Source organism: Camelus bactrianus, chromosome 12 (genome assembly GCF_048773025.1).
Source record: "Camelus bactrianus isolate YW-2024 breed Bactrian camel chromosome 12, ASM4877302v1, whole genome shotgun sequence".
Taxonomy (NCBI): Eukaryota; Metazoa; Chordata; class Mammalia; order Artiodactyla; family Camelidae; genus Camelus; species Camelus bactrianus.
Window position 1 is genome coordinate 36,564,081 of NC_133550.1, and position 22,979 is coordinate 36,587,059.

At 45.2% G+C, this 22,979-nt stretch overlaps 2 protein-coding genes across 29 annotated transcripts in view; one reads left to right on the forward strand and one right to left on the reverse strand.

Annotated features, from left to right (window-relative positions):
* Positions 1-13,432, forward strand: part of ANKS1B (ankyrin repeat and sterile alpha motif domain containing 1B) — an 860,784-nt gene extending 847,352 nt beyond the window's left edge. For 5 of the 9 annotated variants that reach the window (XM_074375246.1, XM_074375244.1, XM_010962772.3 and 2 more), the window contains 2 exons: positions 8,355-8,522; positions 11,608-13,432. In XM_074375246.1, coding sequence (XP_074231347.1) covers positions 8,355-8,522; positions 11,608-11,718 — 279 coding nt within the window. In that variant the 3' untranslated portion in view covers positions 11,719-13,432. Of the gene's footprint in view, positions 1-6,105; positions 6,235-8,354; positions 8,523-11,591 lie in introns of those variants that run through there. The other 4 variants (XM_074375245.1, XM_045522445.2, XR_012510715.1 and 1 more) reach the window with 3 other exon arrangements.
* The window catches only part of APAF1 (apoptotic peptidase activating factor 1), a 115,278-nt gene that overhangs the window by 9,540 nt on the left and 82,759 nt on the right, over positions 1-22,979 (reverse strand). For 3 of the 20 annotated variants that reach the window (XR_012510721.1, XR_012510720.1, XR_012510719.1), the window contains exons 28-30: positions 14,249-14,391; positions 11,726-11,864; positions 4,057-4,208 (exon numbers count right to left, since the gene is read on the reverse strand). Coding sequence is in view for 4 of the 20 variants with exons in the window: in XM_074375249.1 (XP_074231350.1) it covers positions 13,450-13,519; positions 14,249-14,391 (213 nt within the window). In the remaining 16 variants the exon portion in view is untranslated. Of the gene's footprint in view, positions 1-1,177; positions 4,209-11,725; positions 11,865-12,454; positions 12,581-13,383; positions 13,520-14,248; positions 15,332-18,949; positions 19,047-22,979 lie in introns of those variants that run through there. The other 17 variants (XR_012510717.1, XR_012510727.1, XR_012510716.1 and 14 more) reach the window with 14 other exon arrangements.

The window sequence follows — 22,979 nt, forward strand, 5'->3', positions numbered from 1 at the left end:
TTCCCACCAACAGTGTAGGAGGGTTCCCTTTTCTCCACAGCCTCTCCAGCATTTATTGTTTATGGACTTCTGAATGATGGCCATTCTGACTGATGTGAGGTGGCACCTCAGTGTAGTTTTGATTTGTATGCTGCAGTTATTTCTAACACCAAATTGATGAGTACGCTGGGTACAGCCTCAGTGACCAGGATACAGGACAACAGGGGACACCTCCATGAGCCTCCTCTCTCCCACATCCTTCAGTGAGCACTTCCTGGACACCCGCTAATGGCCAGGCACTAGAGACTCAGCCCCTGACTCACGGAAGTAGCTCAGTAAATATATGTGGTGGTTGATGGTCAACTGCAGTCCTGACTGCCTTAAGGAGCTGCCAGGAAATAACAACCTTGCGTTCAAGTCTCTCCAGTTTGCATAAGAAAAACAAGTTTGCGCCCTTGGATTACATTTAGGATCTATCCTTAAAATGCGATGGCTCCACAGATTTCTCTAATGTAGTGATTCTTAATCACAGATCAACATTCCTGAGGGAGAAAGGAAGGCCTCTGGAGATTGTAATGCACCCCTGGGGGCGATGTCTCAATTGCATTGGGATTCCCTGCCTCCATCCTAAAGAGGCTCCCCTGGAAAGGGAGTGGGGCCTTGCATCCTCACGTCAGTCTTGACACCAAGGAAGGGACCGGTCTGACGGCTGAGAAGACCTGTGTTGATGGTTCAGGTCAAATCATAAGGAACACCTCTGCCTGGAGACTGCCTCTCCATAGGGCCTGGCATGAGACCCTCACCCCAGCCAAGATGCACCCACCACCCAGAAACTTTTGTATTTAATGTCTTTAAGCTTTTTGTTTTTCAGAAGTTTGCAGAAGTCTTTTATTTTACCTTAAGTGTGGTTCTAAGGTATGGTGGTTAAGAGCACAGCCTCTCAGATCAGCTCGGCCAGATGCTGGTTTGTTGAGCAAAGTATTTAACCTTCCTGAGCTTAATTCTCTCATGTGCAAAACAGGGATGATCATGACCCCACAGCTGTTTAAGGTGATAACCCCCACAGGGTTGCTGTGAGGATTAAATGAGACAGTCCAGGTGCAACATGGCACACAGTAAGTAATAATGTTGGCTAGAATTGTCATTAGGCTAAATGTTATCATGAGTGATTGTCAAAATAATCCAGTAAGGTGGGTACTTTGTTGTTACTATCATTTTTTTTAATAGACTTTATTCTCTTAGAGCAGTTTCAGGTTCACAACAGAATTGAGCAGAAAATACAGAGTTTGCACATAGCCCGCTCCACCCACACATATATAGTCCCCTACCCTCAGCATCCCTCATCAGTGTGGCATATTTGGTACAATCGATGAACCAACATGGGCACGTTATTATCAACCAAAGTCCACAATTTACATTAGGGCTCACTCTTGATGTACATTCTATGGGTTTTGACAAATGGATAATGACATGTAGCCACCCCTGTAGTATCATACAGAGTAATTTCATTGCCCCTAAAAATCCCTTGTGCTCCATCTATTCATCCCTCCCTCCCCCCAAACCCCTGGAAACCATGATCTTTTTATTGTTTCTGTAGCTTTGCCTTTTCAAATGTCATTTGGTTGGAATTGTACAGTTTGTAGCCTTTTCAGACTGGTTTCTTTCATTTAGTAATATGTCTTTTAAGTTTCTTCTATGTCTTTCATGGCTTGATCTTTTTTTTTAACTGCACATGTATTTTTTAACTTACATATACATACTATTTATTGTTTCTAAGAATGTTCAGAGCTTTAGCTTTTTAAACTAACATAGTTATCAAAGGAATAAAGCCAACCACAAAATAAGAATTAATTCAAAAAGATACATACACCCTGCTATTAACAGCAACATTATTTATAATTGCCAAGATATGGAAGCACCCTAAGTGCACATCAGTAGTTGAATAGATAATGGAGATGCAGCTGTGTGTGTGTGTGTGTGTGTGTGTGTGTGTGTGTGTATGGAATGGAATTCAGATCAGCCATTAAAAAGGAGGATATTTTGCCATTTGTGGCCCTTCATTCATTTCAAAAACCAGAATTTTGTAACTGGCAGAGACATTTCCATTACATCAAAAACAACAAAATACCTAGAGATAAACCTAACCAAGGAGGTTACCTATACTCTGAAAACCGAAAAAACACAAAGAAATGGAAAGATTTCTTGTGCTCTTGGATTGGAAGAATCAACACTATCAAAATGGCCCCACTACCCAAAGCAATCCACAGATCCAACGCAACCCCCGTCAAAAGGCTCGTGACATTTCTCACAGAACTAGAACAAACAATTCCAAAATTTGTAAGGAACCACAAAAGACCCTGAACAGCCAAAGCAATCTTTTGTAGGTCTCTTTTTTTTCCTCTTTCTTTTTGTGCTTTTTTTTTTAATGGTTTGATGACTACAGAAGATCCTTTAACATTTGTTATAAAGCTGGTTTGGTGGTGCTGAAATCTTTCAGCTTTTGTTTATCGATGAAGCTTCTGATTTCTCTGTCAAGTCAGAACGAGAGCCTTGCTGAGGAGAGTATTCTTGGTTTAAGTTCCCTTTGCATGACTTTAAGTATATTGTGCCACTCCCTTCTGGCCTGTAGAGTTTCTGCTGAAAAATCAGCTGATAACCTTATGGGAGTTCCCTTGTATGTTATTTGTTGCTTTTCTCTTGCTAATTTTAATATTTTCTCCTTATACATAATTGTTGTCAATTGGATGACTACGTGCGTTGGTGTGTTCCTCTTTGGGTTAATTCTGTGTGGTACTCTCTGTACTTCCTGGACTTGGTGCCTGTTTCCTTTCCCAAGTTGGGGAAGTTTTCAGTGATTATTTCTCCAAAAATATTCTCAGGTCCTCTGTCTCTTTTCTTTCTAGGACCACTATAATTCGAATATTAGTGCACTTCATGTTGTCCCAGAGTTCTTTTAAACTATTCTCATTTCTTATTCTTTTTTCTTTTATCTGTTTTGAAGTAGTGATTTCCACTAATCTGTCTTCTAGCTCAGTGATCCGTTCTTCTGCCTCATTTAGTCTGTTCTTGGCTCCTTCTAGTGTATTGTTCATTTCAGTGATTTTATTCTTCACTCTGTTTGGGTATTCTTTATGTTTTCCAACTTTTTGCAAAAACTTCACTCTGTGCATCTATACTCCTTTTGAGTTCTCTAAACATCTTGGCCATCATTACTTTAAACTCTTTCTCAGATAAATTACCTATCTCCTCATCACTTATTTCTTCTTCTGAGATTTTATCTGGGAGATATTCCTTTGCCACCTCATATCGTCTATCTTTCTGCGTGTTTCTGGATTCCTTCCATAGGCTTTGGGATTATTGTTTTCTTATTTCTAGTATCTGCCCCTGGTGGATGAGGCTGGACTAGAGGCTTATGCAGGTTTCCTGGCTGAAGGAACCAGTGCCTGCCCACTGCTGGGTGAAGCTTGGTCCTGGACCTCTGGATGTGTCTAGAGGCCTTTGTGGCTTAGGAAGTCTGCTGATGGGTGTGGCTGTGTTCCCACCCTGTATGTTGTTTGGCCTGAGGCTTCCCTACAGGCTGTTGGGTGGGTCTAGTTCTTGATTCTAATGATCCAATCAAGATGTCAGCCTCCAGGAAAGCTCATGTAGATTAATACTCCCAGAACATCTACCACCAGCTTTTATGTCCCCTAAGTGAGCTATAGCCGTCCCCCAGACCCCCAGAGGAACCTACAAATCCAGCAGGCAGGTCTGGCCCAGGTTCCTATGAAATCACTGCCTCTGCCCTTGGACCTGGTGCACGTGAGTTTCCATGTACGCTTGGAGTACATGGAGCCAATGGAGTCTCCGTTTCCCCCTGTCCTGTGAGGCTCCTGGAGCCAAGCCCTGCTGGCCTTCAAAACCAGATGTCCTGGGATCTCCTCTTCCCGGTGCCGGGACCCGGGCTGGGGAGCCTGACGTGGGACTCAGAGCTTTCACTCCTGTGGGAGGGCTTCTGTGAGTTAACAAATCTTCAGCTGTGGGTCACCCACCCGAGGCGTATAGGACCCAATTGTATCGCGACCACGGCCCTCCTACCATCCTGTCGTGGTTCCCTCTTTATGTTTCCAGTTGCAGATCTTTTGTGCTAGGTTCCAGTCTTTTTCCGATGGTTGTTTAGCATTCAGTTGTGGTTTCGTTGTAGATGTGAGGAGAGGCAAGTTCATGGTCCTACCACTCTGCCATCTTGACTGGAAAAAAAAATTATCCTCATTTTTTAATAAGAAACGAGAGACTTACAGCATAGTCTTCCCAGTAGTCACCCCCATTACCCACCCCAATCATGTGCACAGGCTACCTTCTTAAATTGGTGGTCTGTGTAAAGTAGAGTACACTCAAGGCCAGTTGCCCCAGTAACTGTGACCCTAGAAGGAGGCTCGTGCTGGAAAGGCCAAGGCAAGTACATTCTTATAAGCATGAGAGGCAGAAGAAGCCAAAGTCAGAGACAGCCAGGTTAAAGCATTTGCAGGATGGGAGGTAGTGAACATAAAACTAGATGTGTTTGGATTTATGCCTGAGCAAGGTAGTAGCCAGAGATGAGTGTGTGGCTGTGCAAATATTTGAAAGGACATGCCAGCTCTGTGGTTTGGGCAAGCTTGTGAAGGGACACCTCAGTGTTTACTCTGAAATGTGACGAGTGACCTGGATGGGTCACAGGCATCAGCCAAGGCTGGGGGTGGAGGCTCCAGGATTTGACCCCCTGTGACTACGTACTGTTCATCCCAGCTCGCAGGCTGGGTTCCTCTTCCTGCTGCCTGAATGAGGGTCCAGCCAGACTTCCTTAGCATTGCATGGTGTTCCAGTGTCTATTGCTGCTTATTTCGTAAACCATCCCAAAATTTAGTGGCATAAGACAACATCCAGTTTATCAAGTTTGCAATTCTGGAGTCAGGAATCTGGGGCCTTCACTGGGTGGCTCAGTGGACTGCAAGTGTTGGGACAGTTTGACTGGGGCCATCTGTCTGGGGCCTTGGGTCCTCTATGTGGCGTCTCGGGGAGCTTGAATGTCCAGTATCACTTTCACTTCGTGTCTGGAGCCTGGGCTGGGCTCAACTGCTGTTCTCTCCAGGCAGCCTCTTCCCCAGGCCAGCCTGGACATCCTCACAGCATTGTGAACTCAGGGAGGTGAGACTTCTGACACAGGGCTGGTTTCCCTCAGGGTGTTCCACAAGGCCCAGTGGAAGCCACCAGACCCCTCGAGATCTAATCTCAGAAGTCCCAGCATGTCACTTCTGCACATGCTGCTAGCTGGGAAGGTCGGTATAGCCAGTCCAGATTCAAGGAGTTGGAGGAACAGACTCGCCCTCCCAACAGAGGAATGTTACAGCATGAGGGAAGGGGAAGAGTGAGTGATGGCTGCCGTCTTGGAGACAAGCTACCACACACGGGAGGGTAAGAACATAGGCTCTTGAGTCACAGACATTGTTTCATATCACTGCTCTGTAATTTTCCAGCTGTGTGATGTCAGGCAAGTTACTTAACCTCTCTGAGCCTCAATTTCCTCATCTATAAAATGAGAACAGTGGTATTCTACTGCAGATGATTGTGGTAAGACTTAAACGAGATAAATCTAGTGCTTGTTACAATGCCTAATACTTGTGAAGTCCTCACTTTACAGTAGCCATACTACCTGCAGTAATGTCTAGGAGTGTTGTTACTCCAGCTTGTCTTTAGGTACTCATTCAGCAAACAAGCGTCTACTGCGTGCCTGCAGGGTGCCAGGCACAGCCTCTGGCCCTGGCCTCCTCACGGTTGCGAGGAGGATGGTATGTTGTTGTAAGTGGAGATACCTGGGCTTCATGATTGTGAGCAGTGTCCCTAGTGCTCTTCAGTGCCAGGGGGCATCGCTGGAGCCAGCAAGCCTGGTTCAAAAGATCAAGCCAGGGCTTGTCACCCAAGCCTCTCTGATCAGACTGCAGTATCATTTTTAGCCCTGTCCTACAGAGTCTCCTGCTTTCTTCCCACCAGTAACTCTTCTCCCGTTTTAAATAGTGGGGATGTTACTAAGGAGAGGCAGGAGAAATGAATCTTCCTCCCCTTCAAATGTGTGTCCTCGGGTCCCATTTGATGAGCATCTATTCCCCGCAGGAGCCCCGGTACTTCAGTAACACAGGACTCTGAGTGCAGAGCCCCATCAACAACCAGCTGCTCCTCGTGGGCCCTCACTGGCATCCAGAATCGAAACCTCAAACACCAAGGTGACAAAGTATAGGAAAGGTAATAATGTCCAACTCTTTACAGATCATAAAAGAATTCTGAAAATGCAGCATTCTAAAATAAAACGAAAAGCAAGACGTCATGGATAATGCAGGCCAAACCAGGAGAGGCCGCTTGGCAGGAAACCTCACAGTCTGGTCTGATCTGTCTTATCTCAGCAGTTTCCTAACACCAGGAACTTCTTAAAAATGAAAGGGCAGAGCTTCTAACCCAGAACATTTCAAAAACCTTTATGCTTCCCACAATAGTCATGTGAAAATCTCACCTGCTCAAATGAGCATCTTTGGCTTTCTTCGAAGACATGGAGCTTTAAGTAAATCTCACTTTCAGGAACTTGTTTTTAGGTTAATGATAAAGGAATTCACACTCATTAAGCACCCCTATTCCAGCATCAGAAAGCCGCACGTTACAGAATCACTGCAGCTGCCACCTTTCCCTTAGTCCAGTCGCCCACCCAGAGCACGAATATCTGCTACGTGTCCCTGACAGATGGACATCCACCATCTGCATAGCAACCGTGAAGAAGACAAGAGCCAGGACTTTGTGGGGACAGCCGAAGCCCAGAGCCCCAGGCCACCTTTCCAGGGGACCCATCCACACTAGGGGGCAACCCTGGCCGTGATGGGAGTGCCAAGTGTAGGCAGTGAGGACTCCGCCCTCATGGTGCAGCGACGGCGGGGCTGTCTGCCAGCCCACCTCCACTGTCACCTGTTGGTGCACGACTAATTTCCTGGTCTGACTCATCCCTGGAGGCAAACACAGCCCCAAGTTCATTGCGGGAAGTGCTTGGCTGGCTGTGCGAGCTTCAGTGTCTTCCAAGTAGCACACATCTGCCTTGTGGGCCATCGCTTCTTATCAAGTTACTCAAAGGAGAAGACAGCTTCTGTCAAACCAGCTCTCACACTCAGAGTTTTCCTTTCTCAGGTCTAAGACTGTGATAATTGCTCTGAAATTAGTCCAGAAACCCCTGGGCCTCTTCCACACCCCTCTGAAGACCATCCTGCATCTTCATCAAGCAAAAACAGTCCCCCAGAATCGTGGGACTCAAGCTATTTCATATGCCTGATTGGGGAGGAGGGGGCAGGGACGTAGAAGGTACAGATGCAAAACCAGCATAAGCAGAATGCTACCTCTGTGGTTTTGAAACACCACGCACAGGCCTTCTAGGGACTTTCATCAGAATGAAAACCTGGGACAGACCATGTTAGCCCTCAGCTGGTGCAGTGATTTTAAGAAAGCTGTGACCCACAGGCATCCACTTCTTTGCACTGTGACCTTGGGGGTCTTATTGAGACCCTGCTTCTCTGGGGTCAGTGTCCTGTTTTCTCAGTGAGAGAAGACAAGATGGGGCTGTGCTCAGAAGAGAAGACCGAAATGAAGTGCGAATCTGGAGAAGAGAGAAGAAAGCTAGTCGTCTTGAGGGGAGTGGTTGAGTGTCTGAGGAAAATAACCTTTCTCCCAGGCACTGCTTGGCATGGCCTTCCAGCCTGACAGAACCTCCTGTCTCTCGCTGATTTGATGATAAAATATGGAGTGGACCCACAGGGAGAGCAAATGCCTCAAGAAATAGAGGGATAATTGGCTCTGTTTGCATGCTCGCTGCTGTGACTATGAGACGCCACACCAGCATGACTAATGCCTCTCCCCTCTGCCTAAATTAGATTTTGATTGTGTTTCAGAGATGGTCACCGAATCACAGATGTTTGAGGTAAAAAGACCCAACTTCTCAGGAACACCTCCCCTAGAGAGTGTGGGATCATCCTCACAGGCACAGCTGACGCACTCCCAGAACTCGGCTGAGGGACCAGAGTAACCCCTTCCCTTCCAAGGCCCAGGAGCAAACTGGCCGCCCATGATGGGGCCCGGGATGGAGTGGGCTTCAGGGTCCCCTGTGGGCTCCTTGGCGTGGGGTAAGCTAGTGCATCACATCAGTGAATGATGCCTGGGACACACCTTAAACTGGACCTGAAGTGTCCCGTTCATCAGGTTTCTCCTGACACTCTGCCACATCAGGTGGAGCAGTTCAAGGTCCCCGCTGGTTCACCCCCTGCAGTGTTCCTCAGCCACTCTGTTCCAGTCTGCAGGATGCCATCGTAAACTGTTTCTCATTTCTCTTGCAGAATTTAGCCTATGAGATCATCCTAACGCTGGGACAGGCATTTGAAGTCGCTTACCAGCTTGCGCTGCAAGCCAGGAAAGGGGGGCATTCCTCCACCCTTCCAGAAAGCTTTGAAAACAAGCCCTCCAAGCCCATCCCCAAGCCCCGAGTCAGCATTCGCAAGTCCGTGGTAAGTAGAAAAGACGCAGGTGTTCTGAAAACTTTTGAGCTGGAGGGAAGGGACCCTGGGCCTGAGTCCTCATGAGAATCCAGGGCCTGTCCATCTTGTCTCTGCCCCGCCTCGTCCTGGCATGTGTCCTTCATCCTTTCAGCCCAGTTCCTGCAAAGTCTTGGGGGCCATCTGCCTGGAACCTAGAGGCTCCTGAGAAAACTCCCCTTCCTCTGTCCCCTGCAGCAACCTCTGAGGGGACTGGGTGCTGCTGCTGTCCTGGGTGAACCTTTCCTGAAAGTCCAGGCAAGCTTGGGAGCGATGTTCCCTGAGGCTTTGGCTGCCATCCCTCCAGGGGGCACGCCTCTCACAAGCTGCTGGTCAGTAGAGCCTGGCAGAGGCTCTCAGCAAGGGTGTCCCCGGTACCCAGCAAGAGGAAACTAGAGGTGCAGGCTGTGCGCGCATCCAAAGGGGAGGCCTAGGCACCAGGCCCCATGCTTTCTCTGGCAGCTGAGGTTTCCTGCAGGCTAGGACTATTCAGAAGGTACGGCCCCTCCTCCGCGGCATCTGTCTTCCTCCAGGAATTTCCTCCCTCTCCCTCCCACACGCTCTGCACACATCCTGTCCTAACAGACTTTCATGACTTCAAAGCGGCCTCCTCTGGTAGTAGCAATACCCAGAAGCTGGAACGTTCCCAACCAGCCTCCTATCTGGTTTCTGCTGCCGTATGGCATCCTAGAAGCTCTGGGCCTCGGGATAGCAGACACCCCCAGAGGCATCGCTCTCCCCTCCACATGTCCTTCTGTCTGTGATTCTCTCCTCTTCCCCACTGGCCCCTGTCCCCAGGGTCATGGGGCAGGTGTAAGGGTCTTCATCTCTGCAGGGGTACCGCCCTTTGTGACCATGTGGCTTCTTATTCACAATCTTCTCTTTGGCCTCTGTTTTTGCCCTGTACTTGGCAACTTCAGCATCCCTGGGAATGGTCCTTCCAGAGTCTGGCCCCTTTGCTCCTTGACAGCTCACCTCCTTGATCTTTTTCTCCACCTCTCTGTTCACTCTTGTGCTCATCCCTCATCGCTGATCATCACCAGTAACAGCATGTCCTCTGAAAGTTGTTCCTCTGAAAGTTGTTCCTTTTGACCCCTCGTCCTCCCAGCCCCACAGGCTCCCAATCCTGACACACTCTCAGAACTCCAGACTAACAGCTTCAATTTCTTCTTCAGTACTTAATAGACATCTGAAACTTAGTTTTGATCTCCCTTCCAAAACTGTTTCTGTCCATCCCTTGCAGCTCAGTAAGCCACATAACCACTCACCATGTTGCTCAAGCCATAAATCTAGAAGCATTCCTGATTCCTGTCCTCCCCTCACCCTTGTATCCAACCCACAAGCAGATTCCATCCATTCAGTCCCTAAAAGCTCTCTCAGATCCATGCACTCCTCTCCATTTCCTCTGTCACTCTGCTCATACAAGCTGCCACCACCACTAATCTCCAAAACTACCTCAGTATACCTGACAGACTCGCTCCCTCCACATGGCAACCAGGGCGACCATCTTAAAACACAGATCAGATCATGACACCACTGCCCCGATTCCCCACCACACTCTGACTTTTCTCTGATCCCCACAGACTTCTCCCAGACGAGCACAGAGGGCTGGGTGCCATTGGGGCTTCTAGAATACTTGCCTAGAAGCTGTCACTGAGAAATATCAGTGAGTAACCGCCTAAGATCCTGTCCCCGTCAGTGGGTATTCCAGATGTTTACTGTTGAGAAATATGCTGTGATTTCTAAGACTATGTTAAGTCCTCCCCCAAGTCTTGTGGAAACGTTAACAAATCACGCTGGGACGGACCCTACAGCATTCCTGCAGCTCTCTTGCTACAGGTTTCTTGAGCAGAGCAGGCGGCTAGGGTCAGGCATGTGTGGAGACACCAAAGGAAAAAAGGCAGCAATTCGGTGAGGAACTTCCCCAGCCCCCCCCTCCATAAGAGCTCAGAACTCAAGCCTCACCCAGAAAGGGCCTGTGTGACCTTGTGTGCACAGGGGCTGAGCCAGTGTTAACATTGCATGGCTCAGCTCGGTTTGGGTAAGGCTCAGCCTGACCTGGCCCTGCTCACCTCTTCATCCTCAGTTGTCTCCCCTCCCAGCTGCCCCTCTGCAAACTGGCTGTAAGTCCTCAAACGGCCACTTTCCCTTACCTCAGGGACTTTGCACATGCTGTTCAATCAACCCCTGCCCACAGGCTTCACCAGGAAACTCTTGCTTGTCCTCCAGCTCTCCATTTAGACATTACCTCATTTTTAATAATGTCTATTCAACAAGTATTTATTGTGTGGCTGCTGTTTACTGGGTTGCCAGGAGCTTTTCTAAGTTTAGGGTTAACAGTGAACAGAACAGGCAGAATCCTACCTTCTCGAGCATCCATTGTAGTGGAGGATGAACAAGTAAATGATGCATGTGGCATAAGGATTACAAAAGTTAAGATGCTATTTGATAGGATAAACTGGTGAGGAGGTGATGTTTGATCTGCACCCTGATTGATATTAGGGCATAAAGCATGAGGGTGTCTGGAAAAGAGCATTCGGGCAGAAAGGTGATGGGCACAGAGGCCCTGGGCGTGGGCCTGGCGTTCAGGGCCACTGCAGGTCACAGCCACTGCAGGTCACCTTGAGGACTGACTACTGTGGACTTATTCTGACTGTGATAGAAACCAGTGGAGGCTGGAGAGCCAGGCAGGGCATAGCCTGGTTCACCTCCTCCAGGAAGCCCCCCCGGCTCCTGACGTGGGGTCAGTGGCCTTCTTGGGTGCCCTCAAAGCATCCCCTCTTCCCTTTGAAATCTCAGTTCTCAGTACTTTAGTGTTTCTATGTCTGCTCCCCATCTGTGTGCTTTCAAGAGCAAGGGCCATGTCTCATTCACCGTCTGCACCACCCAGTGCCTTGCACACATACACAGTAAATGTGTCAGATGAACAAATGCTTCTCACACATCAGCATCCCGAAGTCCTGCCAGGGTGAGTGCGGGTTTCCAACCAGTGTTAGGATGCACGCGGGCAGCCCCGAGCAGGTACCGTATAACAGGCATCAGCCTTTCTGTTTTAAAGCAGATCGACCCATCTGAGCAAAAGACTCTGGCCAACCTGCCGTGGATTGTGGAGCCGGGACAAGAGGCCAAAAGGGGAATAAATACCAAGTATGAAACCACAATTTTCTGATACTCACCGTCCTCCCATCCTTGCGGTGCCTTGCACGCCGAGCAGTCCCAGAGCAGGCTTCCTATCCAGCCCAGGAGGAAGACTGCTCTGTTTGTGTGGCCTTGTCACGGGCAAAAGGCTGCTGTCCATTCCTGGGGACATTCTTTCTGCACCAGTGACAGAAAGTGCAACTAAGACTTTTCAGTCATAACCCCCGAGAAGCACGAGCAGAGATTCTTGGCTGACTCTCCGGACTTCCCCCTGCCACCACCCAAGGTATTTCTAATGACTCTGCCCCAACACTTGCTTTGCTGTATTTGGGGATAATACCTTTAAAAAAGTACAGGGGAATCTCTAATACTGCCTAAAAGTATAAAAATCTTGGGTTTATTTTTCACTGTCGTCAGTTTTCAAGGTAGAATCAGAACTAACCCCAGAAAACATCTGTAAAATCATTATCTCACTGAGTATTGTTTCCTGCAAAAGGACAAAAACTACCCACCCTGATTGCCAGGAAATCCTGTTTCTCAATTTCTATATTTGTGCATTTTATATGTAATCAGCTATGTCAGATAAAGAAAACCTTTACATCTATGGATTGATTCAAAAACTTAAGAATGATTTAAGAGGAATTTATTATGAAAAGAAGAAATGTGTCTTGTATTAAATATTTTTCTTAGAAGAATGTTTCACTAATGCATTGATAAGAAACTAGGTTAGTTGTGAGGGATGTTTCTGGTTTTGTTTTGAATAACAACTAAATTTCTACTGCTACTACCAAGAGGACTGGCTCAGGCGTGGCAAGTACGGTGACACTCACCAGAGCAGGAGATTCAGGCACGCAGGCTGGCGTCTTCCCCAAAGTGCTGACGCAGTCATCAGCCTGCAAAGATTTTTTTTCAATCTTCACAGTTTTAAAGGACATGTTAAAAAAAAAAATCTAGGGCTCCTGCTGTCATGGAAACCTTGTTTGAGAAAGGTGTTAATAAAATTCTATTGCAAAAAATTTTTTTTCTAGAAAAAAAAAATTAAAAAAAAAAAGATTCCAAAGTAATAAAGCTCTTTTCTTGAAACAAAAAATATACATGTTTGCTTACTCTTTGATTAAATAAAATTTACTTACATTTCTTTAAGGTATTTTAATTTTTTAATGTCTCTGTGGAGTATTTGTATGATACCATAATGTATATTTATGTAGAATCAAATTATATAAACAGTACCAATATCATTATAGAGAAAAATAACATTTTAATGTATATTGTTCTAACCATATTGTGAATCATTTTGAAGTTCATTATAGCGCTATTGAGAAATTGTGGGATTGTCTTAATGTTTTTTTTATTAACACCAATATTATTTTAAGCCTGACTGAGATTATCAGTTACATTCATCAGTTGGTGAGTTTTGAAGGACTAAATTTTATTTCAAATTGACAAATGTATATGGTTTTAGTTTAGTGTTAAAGAATTTTAATACAATGTTAAATTACTTGAACTGAACAGTTCCTTGTATATATTTTGCCTATTCACTGTTGATATGTATGTAGTAAATTGAGAGTAAAATAACACTAAAATATGGTACCAAAAGGAAATTGTATAGGAGCAAAGTAAATAGTATCTTTGCTGAGACAGAAACATATGTGTAAATATGCTTGGGCTTCCAGTTATAAATTTTGTAATTTTTGTCATTATTTATATCCTATAAAAAGCACACAAAATAAAACGGAAACTGTACAGCCACGGGTGCTTGGCATCATTCTGTGAGCACTTTCCCACTTCCATGTAGGATCAGAACCAAAGACCAGCCTTCACAGCATCCAGAGCTGAAAGGGATTTTTTAATTAGCAAAAAAGTTGAGAAAATTAGCTCATTTACAAATTCAATCTGCCTGGAAAAGATACACTGGCCTTTCGAAGCTTTAATACCTTTAAAGCTTAAATTTCATCCATAGAGCCCCCATTGTTTGTGCTTAAATATTACAGCGGGCTGTAATGAAGAACTGCCCAAATTTCTAAAAGAGGAAGGGCCACCAAACTGGATTACTTTTATAGGACAACATCTACACCTTTGTCTTAGGCTGCCTAACAAACAGTACCATAGACTGGGTGGCTTAAACAAATTTATTATTTCTTGTGGTTCTGGAGGTCTGGGAAACTCAAGATCAAGGTGCTAGCAAGGTAGGTCTCATTCTAAGGCCTTTGTCTCTTGGCTTGGCTTGTAGGTGGCTGTCATCCTGCTCTGTGCTCACAGGACCTCTGTATGTGTGTGCAGAGAGGGTGGGGGAACTCTGGTGTCCCTTAGAAAAGCACTAATCCCATCATGAGGGCCCCACCCCCCATGACCCTGTCTAACTCTAATTATCTCCCAAAGGCCCATCTCCATACCATCACCTTAGGACATCAACATGGATTTTGGGGAGATATAAATTTTCCATAACAGCATTCATTAATCCTTTCATTTTTCCTAAAATGCATGTGCCAGCTGTGAGCTGAGTGATAACAGGGCCATATTAAAGACACACTGGAAAAACATCAGAGATGCACATTCCATACCCTGTGACTTTCAGAAGATCACCCCTCTGCTGGATCCAGGTATGTTTGCTACTCTCCAAAACACATGCTGAAGTAATCTCGGGGCACTCCCAGCCTGACACGCAGAGGCCTAGGGCTTTGAACTCCAAAGGGCTGAAACCATCCTGAAATGCACAAGAGCAAGTTCCCTGAAGGAAGGGTTGGGCTGGCATTTTAGACAGTAATGCTTCACCTGGGCTGATTTGGCCCCTTTTAATCTTGGCTAACCACCAAGAGGTCAGCAATCCTCTTATTATCTCTGTGGATCAAATGCTTTTATCAGTTACAGTCCCAGCGTGAGGCAAATGGCATACTCCAATTGAGGTAGTTTAAGAGTTTAATAAATGAAATACTCACATAGGTCTTGGCATCACGTAGGGAAACAGAGGACTGAAATACTATGCCTGGGCTAGTATGGACTTAGGGGGAGTGAGAAAGGAGGAGGCTTATGGAGGGGACTGCCAGACCTCAGATGCCAAGGGCCTCAGAAAGGGAGCCGAGTATTAAAACCCCCTAATCTCCGGGGGAAGCGGCCAAGATGGTGGAGCACAAAAACCGCAAGCTCACTTCCTCACGAGCACATCAAAATCACAACTGTCTATCTACAGAACCACCATCAATGAAAAAGATTGGAACCTACCAGAAAAGATCTTCTACAATTAAAGACATAAAGAAGGAACCACAAGACAGGCAGGAGGCAGACTCATGATAAAATCAAATCCCATACCCTCCAAATAGACAACCCACCAGCTGGAGAATAATTATATCACAGAGCTGCTCCCACAGGAGTGAGACTTCTGAGCCCCATGTCAGGCTTCCTGGGCTGGGGCTCTGGCACTAGTAAGATGAACCCCCAGAGCATCTGGCTTCAAAGGCCAGTGGGGCTTAACTGCAGGAGTCCCACAGGACTGGAGGAAAGAGACTTCACTCTTTAAAGGGTGCACACAAAACCTCATGCATACCAGGACCCAGGGCAAGAGCAGCGCTTTGATAGACGCCTGGCCCAGACCTACCTGCTAGTCTCGGAGAGTCTCCTGGAGGGGGTGGGGGTGGCTGCAGCTCACCCTGGGGACATAGACAGTGGTGGCAAACATATTACGGAACATTCAAACACAGGAAACTGAGCTGAGAGCTAACATCTTGGCTAGTTAGCACCAAGACCTGACCCCACCCAACAGCCTGTAGGTGTCAGCGTTGGGATGCCTCAGGCCAAACTACCAGCTGGGAGAGAACACAGCCCACCCATCAGCTGACAGGCCGTGAGAAGCCTTCCTGAGCCCATGAGGCCTCTAGACATGCCTCTAGCTGTGGCCCTGCCCACTAGATAGCCGTGGCCCTGCCCACTAGATAACCAAGACCCTGCTCCACCCAGCGGTGGACAGGCACAGCCCCTCCAGTCAGGAAGCCTGCACAAGCCTCTAGACCAACCTCCCTTACTAGGTGAGACACCAAAAGCAAGAAAACGATGTTCCCACAGCCTGCAGAAGGATTTGGCCCCTGGACTCCAGACCCTACCCTGAGACCAACTGAGCCCTGACCCTGCACACTAGTTGGCTAATGCAACCTTCAGGACACCCCAGGCCCCACACCCAACTGTCTCAGAAACTAGTTTCTGCCCCCGCCCCAGCCCCGCCAACAATTTGAAATGATCTCTGGGATCTCTGGGCCCTTCAGCCAGACTCCAGGAACCAACTCTGCCTCCCAACAGCCTAGGGCTAACCTCACAACCTGGCTTCCCCTGCCAACGGGCAGGCAAGAGCCCCAGAACTTCAGGACCCTGACTCCGCCCACCAGTGAGCCAGCACTAAGGTTCCATGACCAGGCCCCACTAAACAGCAGCAAGCAGCACTCATACATGGCTGGGGCTGGCAACTAACTGGATGACGGGCCAACCAAGCCTACCAGACCACCCACAAGTCAGTAATTTAAAAAGCTCCCAACAAACAAAAGTGTAGGACCACATGGCTTCACAGGAGAATTCTACAAGAGTTAATGCCTACCCTCTTGAAACTTCCCAAAAACTGCAAAGGAAGGAACACTTCCGAACTCATTCTATGAAGCCACCATCACCCTGATAACAAAACCAGACAAAGACACCACACACACAAAAAATTATGTCAGTATCACTGATGAACACAGATGCAAAAATCCTAAACAAAACACTACCAAACTGACTCCAGCAATACTAAAAGGATCATACACCACCATCAAGTGGGATTTATCCTGGGGATGGAAAGACTTTTCAGTGTCGCAAATCAGTGTGATACACCACATTATCAAACTGAAGAATAAAGTCCACACAATCATCTCAATAATATGCAGAAAAAACTTGGTAAAATTCAACATTCATTTATGATAAAAAAAATTCTCCAGAAAGTAGACATAGGGGGAACATACCTCAACATAATAAAGGCCACATATGACAAACCCACAGCTAACATCATACTCAACAGTGAAAAGCTGAAAGCATTCCCTCTAAGATCAGGAACAAGACAAGGATGCCCTCTCACTACTTTTAGTCAGAATAGTTTTGGAATTCCTCCCCACAACAACCAGAGAAGAAAAAGAAATAAAAGGAATCCAAATTGGAAAGGAAGGAGTAAAACTCACTGTTTGCAGATGACATGATACTATAGATAGAAAATCCAAAAGATGTCACAAGAAAACTACTAGAGCTCATCAATGAAGTTGGTAAAGTTGCAGGATACAAAATTAATATACAGAAGTCTGCTGCATTTCTATTACGCTAACAACAAATGTCAGAAAGAGAAATTAAGGAAATGATCTTGTTTACCAGAGCATCAGAAAGAATGAAACACCAAGGAATAAACCTACCTAATGAGGAAAAAGACCTGTACTTCAAAAACTGTAAGATGCTGATGAAAGAAACTAAAAACAACACAGATGGAAAGATATACTGTGTTCTTGGATTGGAAGAATCAATGTTATTTAAAAGACCATACTACCCAAGGCAATATACAGATTCTATGTAATCCTTATCAAATTACCAGTGGCACTTTTCACAGAACTAGAGCAAGTAATTTTAAAATTTGTATGGAAACACAAAAGGCCCTGAATGCCAAACAATCTTAGGAAAGAACAGAGCTAGAGGAATCATGCTCCCTGACTTCAGACTATAATATAAAGCTACAGGAATCAAAACTGTATGGTACTGGCACAAAAAAAGACACATAGATTAATGGAACAGGACAGAAAACCCAGAAATAAAACCAAGCACTTATGGTCAATTAATTGTCAACAAAGGAGGCAAGAATATACAATGGAAGAAAAGACAGTTCTGTAAGTGGTGCTGGGAAAACTGGGCAGCTACATGTAAAAAAGTGAACTTAGAACATTCTCTAACACCATAAACAAAAATAAACTAAAAATAGATCAAAGACCTAAGTGTAAGACTGGATACTCAAACTCCTACAGGAAAACATAAGCAGAACACTCTTTAACATAAATCACAGCAATATTTTTTTATATCCATCTCCTAGAGTAATGGAAATAAAAGCAAAAATATGCAAATAGGCCCTATCGAAAGTTAAAAGCTTTTGCACAGCAAAGGAAAGCATAAATGTAAACAAAAAGACAACCTATGGAATGGGAGAAAATACTTACAATGTGACCAACAAGGGATTAATTTCCAAAATATACAAAAACAGCTTATACAGAGCAATTAAAAAAAACCAAAAAACCCAATCAAGAAATGGGCAGAAGACTTAAACAGACATTTGTCCAAATAGACAGATGGCCAACAAGCACATGAAAAGATGCTCGATATTGCTAATTATTAGAGAACTGCAAATCAAAACTACAATGAGGTATTATCCCATACCAGTCAAAATGGCCATCATCAAAAAGTTACAAATAATAAACACTGGAGAAGATGTGGAGAAAAGGGAACCCTCCTGCATTGTTGGTGGGTATGTAAATTGGTGCAGCCACTATGGGGAACAGTACGGAGGTTCCTTAAAAAACTAAAAATAGGGTTACCATATAATCCAGCAATCTCACTCATGGTCATATAACCAAAGAAGATGAAAACTCTAACTGAAAAGATACATGCACCTCAATAACCTAATGTTCACAGCAGCACTATTTACAATAGCCAAGACATGAAAGCTGTCTTGTCCATCTTCAGATGAATGGATAAATACACACACACACACACACGTATTTACACACACTGGAATATTACTCAGCCATAAAAAAGAATGAAATAATGTCATTTGCAGCAACATGGATGGACCTAGAGATTATCATACTCAGTGAGGTAAGTCAGAAAAAGACAAATATACGATATCACTTATATGTGGAATCTCAATGAACTTATTTACAAAACAAACAGACTCACAGACATTGAAAACAAACTTATGGTTACCAAAGGGGAAGGGGAGAAGGGATAAATTAGGAGTTTGGGATTAACAGATACATATTACTATATATAAAATAAATAACAACGACCTACTGCATAGCACAGGGAACTATATTCAATAGTTTTAATAACCCATAATGGAAAATAATCTGTGAAATACATATATGTGTGTATATAACTGAATCATTTTATCGTATATCTGAAACCAATACAACACTGTAAATTAATTACGCTTCTCTATTTTTTTTAATGGAAAAAAAAAAATACCCTGATGTCACTCTCCACCCTCTACCCTGCATTACCTGAACCCAGTGGAAGCTGTAAGGCAAGGAGCCCACTGATTTAGTCTACACGAGGCACCTCCAGTCACCACAGCAGGGCAGAGAAGGAAGAAGGAGTCTGAGGGACAAACAAAAGAGAGCCAGCCCATGTATCGAAGGGATTTGCACATAATTTTCTTGAAGAGGAAATGTGACACATATACATAAATGAAATATCCATTGGGTAGAGACCCTTGAATATCAGTATTATTCCAAAAAAGGACTTCAATTCAATTACTCCATTTTTTGTCTTCTTAAAGGATATTCTATGATTAATTTGGGTAAGTGAACCCAGTAAAAATTATGCCTAGTTAGTACATTTATAACTCATGAAAGTGATTTTTCTCAAGACATACCAGATTTTCTGCTGGAACACTTGGGAATAGTGCTAGTACATACAGTGCCTGGATATAACGGGGCAGAAAACAGGCTTAGCTAAAGAACACATGGCCAAAGCCTCAAAAATCCGTGAAAATTCACACTTGGACCCTAAGTAGCATTGCTCCTAAGCTATTTCTGAAAAGAAATGAAAATTTGATAAGTGGGCTAGCCTCCAGAGTTCTTCTTCACAGAACTGGAATATTATGACTGCATATACAAGTCTATGGATTAAAGCCTTTTCTAAAAGACATTAAGTTCTTCAGTTCTCTTTATATATATGCTATTCACTGAGTATGTTTCCTAGGAAAAGCAAGCAATCTGACAGTTATAAACTCATTTTCTTAAAATAAAACTGGGTAACCCAGCCAACACAGGCCAGCAATCTACCTGTGCCAAGGCTCAATCAGCCTCCCGTATCTCCATCCTAGCCAGCCCCAAGCCCAGTCTGCCCCAGCAACAGGGTCCTGCTTCCCACAGAAACCAGTCCCAAAGCAGACAGCGCATTTCATTAGTCTTGTCGCCTGGTCACCATCATGCACACTGTGAGATTCCATTATTACCCAAGAGCCAGAACTTACTTCTGTAGTAGAATTAACCCTAAGACTTCGGTGCTGACCTGGGAAATGCCAGTACCACTTAACTGTTTCCTGTCTTTTTCTCAAGCCAGTCTACTCACCAAGAACTCTGTGCTCACCGCAGCTCCATTTTACTTAGAGTTGCTAATGCATGGATGGTCATTCCCAACCCAACATATTGCACTCTGTGTGGAGCTCACAAATAATCATAGCTACAAATTATCATCAAAATAGTTTTTTTCTCTCCAAAACCCCAAAGACCTATGTTTGTAAAAGCTGCGTGGGCATTTAACTTCCAAGCATAGTTAATGACTGGTGATGTGAACACTTATGCCTCAGGCTGAAACAGAGATTCTTCATTTAAGGGCCCCAGTGGAGCCACCCCAGCTGAAGGGGACAGTGCATCCGCTGAGGTTTTCAAACAGCCAAGGAGCACAAGTGTCACTTCACGAGCCCAGAGGAGCTAACGTGCTCCTTGCGAGTCTTGCCATTTTGGAAACCTCAGAGTGATGTCTCAACAGCACAGTAAGAGCAAGCTGAGATGGAGCCGCTCTTAACCACCAAAATCAGTTCACAACATGGTAATCAAAGCCGTTCAAAGCTATCCATATTCAATACTCAATTTAATTGTCCTCTGGATGTCCTGGTGCCTCAATCAAGTCTCCCAACAGCTGCTTCCCCAGGAGCCTGCCATTCTCCCTCTCATTGCCTCTCGTCAATAAGACATGACGAGGGAAGTCAAGACACCTCCAAGTAAGAAGTAATGTTGCACCAGCTGTTTTCTGACATTTGAGAGGCTGATTTCTTTCCATTTCTCAAAAATGCATGCTAAGTTTTCTGAGAGAAAAAGAAAAACAAAAACCCAAATGTGCAAAGTGTTGAGTCAGGGGAGACAAGGAAAGAGGAAAGGCACAGGAAATTCAGGAATCTCATTTTAACAGACCATTTCTGAGGTGTGCATTTGGTGGGGAGAGGGAAGGCTGCCAACTCAGATGCTTTCAGGGCCACACAGGTGACATGAGTAAAAGGTGGGTTGAGATGATCCACAGACCACCTGCCTCATCTCAGGGCAGCTGATACTCAGTTCCAGTTGACTGTTGTCAGGCAGAAAAAAGACCCTGGCTCAACAGATTTTCTAAGAAATCAGAATTTTTATGTGAAATCACCAGATTTTCAAATGATGGCAACAAGCTCAGGATTTAAAAAAAAAAGTGTGGGACAAACAAAACTCATCTGTGGGCTAGGCATGGTCCATGCATCACTTGTTTGTGACTTTGTGAGATTTCACCAAACTTCAACAAACTCACAACTATATTTCCAGTTATTTATTAGAGGAAGAACAGTGTGTGCGTGGTCTGAGGATGGAGGAGGCAAGGATATAAGTGTCACTGACATTTGCTGAACTGCTCTTAAAGACTTGGTTTCTTTATGGGAGTATCAGGAACTGAATACAGGGACTAGCAGCAAAGACCAGAAATAAGTCTCTCAAACAAGAGAAGAGTTGAATGTTTTCTTATGTAACATGAACTTCAGAGACAGTACAGGACTGGAATGGTAGCTCCACAACTGTCATCAAAATCCCAAGCTCCTTCTATATTTCTGCTCTGCAAGGTCCTTAGCATGTGGCATCCATCTGCAAGGTCGCCTCATGAGAACAAAATGGCTGCTGAAGCATTATCCAACACACTCACATTCAAAGGCAGAAAAAAAGATGGTAAGGGCCAAAGGGCTCCTGCCTCCCAACTGAGTAAGGCAAACTTTTAGGAGCTTTCCTGGACGCTTCGCCCAACAAGTTCTGCTTACCATCTCTGCTTACATTTACCACCCCCTAGATGTGCAGTTGGAAAATGTAGCTGTTGACCTAAGCTAAGCACACCGCAGCTCCCAAAAATACAGGAGTTGTTAGTGAAGCAAAGGGAGAGACCGGATATTAGGATGGCCACTGACAGTGTATGCCACAATGGGAATGTCATAGCACTAGGTAAAAGGTAAAAGCACACACACACAGGTGAGACACCAGGAGAGAGAAAGCAGTGACTGGAGGAGGTACTGACAGTAATCCAACCCTGGCAGAGTTGCTCCATAAGCTAGCTATCAAATCCAAGCAGGAAACATCCCCACAGCTGTGTTAATATGTACACCAAACATCTGTGCTGCCCAGAACACTCCTGTCATGACAGAGCAGGTGTACAGAGCACAAGGCATAAGCACCCATCACAGGCACAGCTGGCTGTGGCGCGGGAGCGGGGCTGGCAATGGCTTGGTCAGCCATCAAGGCTGAGGGCAGAGGGTGTGGGTTCTCAACCTCTGCTGTACTCTGGAATCACCTGTGGAGCTTTCAAAAATATGGATGTCTGGGTCCCATCTCTGGGGATTCTGAGTTCACTGTCTGGGGTGAGACCTGGGTTTGGGGAGGTTTTACACAGCAAAGTGTTGAGAAGCTTCCCTCCTGCATGGACCAGGACCTCTAAATCCCCTGAGAAGCTGGGCAGCCCACATAGATCTCCACATTCGAGTCGCCCTCAGAAGTAGATCCTTGGGAAGATTAACCCATTTGCTGAAGGCCACACAGCTGGGACATTAGTGCAGCCAGAATTTGAACTTGGGTCCCCTTGACAGCTGAAGCCAAGCCACTGCCCCAAGGTCTTTTCTCCACTCACATTCCCAATCTTCTATCACTCAATGGATACATGCTTATCTCAAAGACAATAACATTTGGGATAGCTTTCCTGTTGACCAACGACTGTCTCCTGGGAGCTAACAGCCATAAGAACAGATCCATCATGAGGTAGAGAAAGATGCCTGGAGAGAGGTGTGTTCTATGGAGTGAAACCCACAAGGCCCCAATCTGTAAACGATGGAAATGTGGGCAGCAAAGGAACTGGGGTTTGTAACTGGAACAAAAGATAATTACATGATTGAGACCAGTGTCAGATGTTTGACATTTTTCAAGCCTCACAAAAACCTTGCATTTAGGTGTTGTGGTCCCTATTTGACAGAAGAGGAAACAGAGGCTCTGAGAGTTTGCACCTTTTCAAATGGAAGGAAAAGGAGAA